The sequence below is a fragment of the Mizuhopecten yessoensis genome, unplaced genomic scaffold (assembly GCF_002113885.1).
Source record: "Mizuhopecten yessoensis strain PY_sf001 unplaced genomic scaffold, ASM211388v2 scaffold10395, whole genome shotgun sequence".
NCBI classification, from domain to species: domain Eukaryota; kingdom Metazoa; phylum Mollusca; class Bivalvia; order Pectinida; family Pectinidae; genus Mizuhopecten; species Mizuhopecten yessoensis.
Genome location: NW_018408525.1, coordinates 5,005 through 9,488, shown reverse-complemented (window position 1 = coordinate 9,488; position 4,484 = coordinate 5,005). Strand labels below are relative to the sequence as shown.

Below are 4,484 nucleotides of genomic sequence, written 5' to 3'. Positions count from 1 at the left end.
GGTAGGGGGAAGCCCTGGGGAACTGTTTGCCCTTGGCCTAGCGGCCTCGGGCAAACAGTTCCCCAGGGCTTTCCCCTACCTCGGGATGATAGTCTTGACTGTTCCCCAAATAGCCATGAAACAATTGTATACTGGTATTAAATATTTAATGAAAACCAATACAATTGAAATTGTACACAACAATACCATAAGTGTTCTAGGACTATATACATATGGAGATTACATGCCAATGAGTTTGATGTATAGTGCATAGTTCAGTTTCTGGTTTTATAGATAAAATGATACTTTGGTATCTTTTCATTTTCAAAATTTATCTCAGCTTTATACTTAAGCATATCTATACCTTGGACATCAGTTTGTACAAGATCATGTTCTTGCTGTGGTGCTGCTACATGGCCAGTACTGTCTGGAGTGTTAACTGGGACTGAAGTGGGCTGGGGATCCCCCATATCATTGCTCAGTTCAGTGCTGTGTCTTGACAATAAAGAAATGAAGAAATTATTTTATTATGGCTTTTCAAGACTTAACAATTTAGGTGTAACCGTAATTATTTACAATATGATCTCAATCAAGTCAATGTATTCCTCTTTTGATATATCACAATATTAAGACACGGAGAATGGGTTGAAAAAACCACCATTGGTTAGAAACTAGAAAGGGATACATCTTTCAATAAAATCAATCACTTACAGTATAACTACATGCCCTGGATTAATTTATATAAAAAATCTCACTTTAGAATGTCTATTTCAATTTGTATGTATGCACACTTGACATTTTGGGAATAACAATTTGTTTATCAAAATGTTTAAACACCAAGGTATAAAGAAGTTATTTGATTATAGCTTATCTGATTCACTGCAACATATTTCCTGTCAGGACAATACTTTCTACTTGGAAAATCTATAGCACTGAAAAACTGATCATAATTACAAATGTACTGATACATAAAATACTATTATGGTCAAATTAACTCACCCAACAGAATGCCTGAGTCTCCAATGAAGGCGGCACTTTTTATTTCTCCTCCATTAGCTGGCAAAGGATCGGGGTATTCTTCTGATGGTCCCAACTCACTCATAAAATGCTGAAACAAACCAGAAGTGTATATGACTTGTAAAATCAGAATGAAAAGGGAGGTGTGGCTTTATAAACATAACAAAATTAGATATATCATGAACAGTATCATGACAAATTAATAGTTTCTTCTTTGGATTGTTACATATTTTTCATGGATTTTTTTGCATGTCACTTGCAACCACTATATCAGTGACATAGCATAATATTTTAGATAACAACCCTACCGTCTGTGTATTTTTCTTTATCAAGAGTACTGTGATATCGTCCTTCGAATTTTTGGCATCTCGTTTATAACATTTGCGTTACAGTAAAGACGTCTGCATTCGATATGCACTCTGTCCCCGGGAGAGGTAATTATATTATCACCACGTATATCACTGGCACTATTTATCCCGCTGCTCCCTTTCCCACCAAGAACATTTGTGGTCTGGTCATCGTCAATTGGTACTTGACATATAGAGCAGGTTTTCTAAAATGGATAAAAAAAATCATGAGAAGCATTGCATGTATTCATGAAATATTATATCATTTAAATAGTTTTTCAAAATACCATCAATTATATTTTCTGATTTAAATCGATTCACTGATATCATATAATCGATTCACTGATATCATACAATCAATTCACTGATATCAAACAATAGATTCACTGATATCATACAATCGATTCATTGATATCATACAATCGATTCACTGATATCATACAATCGATTCACTGATATCATATAATCGATTCACTGATATCATACAATCGATTCACTGATATCATATAATAGATTCACTGATATCATATAATAGATTCACTGATATCATACAATCGGTTTAATGATATTACATTTTATGAATACATGCAATGCTTCTTATTAAAAACTTTATCTATTTTAGGAGTGAGTGAGTGAGTACTCGAGAACAGGGGTTTAACGTCTTCTTTACAACCAGGATCATATGCCGACGGTATTATTGATGCATGGTACATGTAGTATATATGTGCTTTGGACTGCTTGTCATGGCGCGATTTCAGGCCGTCTTTATAGTGCCAGCTCACTGTAAGTACAGTGACGCATGTACCCCACCCAGACACATTATACTGATTCAAGTCAGGCTAGTCGTTGCGCTATCCCCTTAATACCATGCGGGGATGCCACAACTACCAAATTTACGTCTTTGGTATAACATTGTACGCGTCCGGGATTGAACCCCCCCCCCCTCCCGACTCAGAAGCGAACGCTGTCTGTTTTTAGGAAAAAGACCACCTGTACTATATAAATTATCAAATGATATCACAAATTCGAATTCATTATATCATGAAAAAATCACGTAGACCAAGCAATTTTCATGTTTTTAATAATAAAATTTTAACCGCGATTTTTCAATTTTATCGTTATATTGCAGGTATGGGCTTCCGTAGTTTTTTTCTCTCGGTCAAATTGCGGTTCAATAGTATNCGACGGAAAATGTAAATTCGTAACGGATCAAAATTTTCATGTTTTCATCATACATAAGCATCTATATATGATATATCTATTAGTTCACTTACCATTAGTAGTGAAACAATCCACGGAAAAAGATGTACGCTGAAAATACCGGCGTTCTTCTGTTTATCTCATTCCACCATAGTTCGTATATTACCTCCCCTTAGGAACTCTTTCGTGTGACGGTGGCCCGTACAGGCCATACATTCGTTTGCTAATTTAACATTTTTTTATCACAAAATTTGAATATTTCCCATCGTTTGAATTTTGAGATTTTTTATATGTTGTTTAAACACGTCTCTTATATATTCTCAACTAAAAATATTTTCTGTTGCAATTTGTTTGAGGTGAAACCATAGAATGACTAGACTATGAGTAATATTGTGAATATATGTAACACCAACCTTCTGTGATTTTTCTAAAAACAACATCGAGATCACATGATTGAATGCTCCCTGTACATGCCGTGTACTCTCGTTAAAGTCTAACGGTAAACAGTAAACAAGTATCTTCTACTTTCATTTTGTTGACATAGGGGCATGTAATACAGCTGTAATGTAAACAACTAATGGGTCAACAAAATGTTGGTTTTATTAAGATTAAAGATAATAATTGATATGTGTTTGCTGCTTGCACACCCGCAACTCTTTATATGCGTATGATTTAAACCAGCAGGACACAAGACATCAGAATAAGAAAAGATGATTCCGCTGTGCATGCCCCTGTGTTGTTGGCCCGACAGCTCTTATGTTTACACAGTGTCATAACAAGTTTTGCTCGAGATATATTAAAAACATATGAATGAAATTGAGGATTATGTGAGTATTGCCTGTTTGGTCAACCATATACTCTGCTTTACTACATTATATTTTCTAATATCGGGATATAATAATAATAATTACAATAAGTTTATATAATAATACTAATTATTTTGTAAATGACCCTAGCGACTAAACAACAACTGTTCTGAGTACATCTTGACTAAATTAGATGAACAGACCACATGGGCTATGTGAACAATGTTTACTTGCCGAAATATACGCAATTTAAATTCCAATTTAATCCGCCTTGCTACTTCCAGTCGCCATTTTGTAAACAGGACCTAATCTCGAGCTGATGCGCGTTTGAAAGAGTTTTAAGTTTTGCGAAGCTTCTAAACGATCGTGCCCAGAACATACTCTCTAAGTTGGATGTTTTTGATAAATTTACTATCAATTATTTACTTTATTTCTTTTCTGTATCACTTTCATTGATTCATAAAAGAACAAATTTATTTTTTCCCCTTCAAACTTATTTCTTTCAAATGTTAAAACACATTTTTTGGGGGAAAAAATCTAGTTTCCAGATAATGATCAAACGTCGTCTGCTTCGCAAACATTCAAGAAAATAATATTCAATGTATCAATATTGTTTTTGTTAACTAGTTTATTCATTAAACTATCTTTTATAATAAATATCAAATATATTTTGCATTTTTTGACGTAACCGGAAGCGCACTTGTTACGAGAACGTGACCCGGAAATACCTCGCAACATAATCAGGATGGTAAATAAAAAACTGACGTGTATCGAACATTAATAGATTAATACCGTATGTATTGAGACACTGATGTGCTAGGATACAACACAAGGTAACATTCATTTAATCCATTGCTACCACATCAAGTTCTAATTGAAACTATGCGAAAATATCAGCATTAAATGTTTGCGATCGTGCAGACCTACTTTCGTTTTACCAGTTTACAGTTTACTACATTTGTACTATTCCGAATTATTCTGACGTTTTATCGACTTTTTTCATATCGGTTTGTCGTCGATTAACGTCAGAACTCCGGCCCTCTATAATATGCGGGAAATATGCGACCCGCGCCCGGAGCGCACTTCAAACTGATATTTTAGAAACAAATCGTCACTTTCACACACATGTCGCACA

The 4,484-nt window shown here is 34.6% G+C and overlaps 1 protein-coding gene across 3 annotated transcripts in view; it reads right to left on the bottom strand.

Annotated features, from left to right (window-relative positions):
* Window positions 1-3,016, bottom strand: part of LOC110460424 — a 4,504-nt gene extending 1,488 nt beyond the window's left edge. The window contains exons 1-3 of one of the 3 annotated variants that reach the window (XR_002464012.1): window positions 2,957-3,016; window positions 979-1,087; window positions 344-474 (exon numbers count right to left, since the gene is read on the bottom strand). Coding sequence is in view for 1 of the 3 variants with exons in the window: in XM_021513301.1 (XP_021368976.1) it covers window positions 344-449 (106 nt within the window). In the remaining 2 variants the exon portion in view is untranslated. Of the gene's footprint in view, window positions 1-343; window positions 475-978; window positions 1,237-1,304; window positions 1,541-2,956 lie in introns of those variants that run through there. The other 2 variants (XR_002464013.1, XM_021513301.1) reach the window with 2 other exon arrangements.
* Window positions 3,017-4,484: the final 1,468 nt, after the last annotated feature.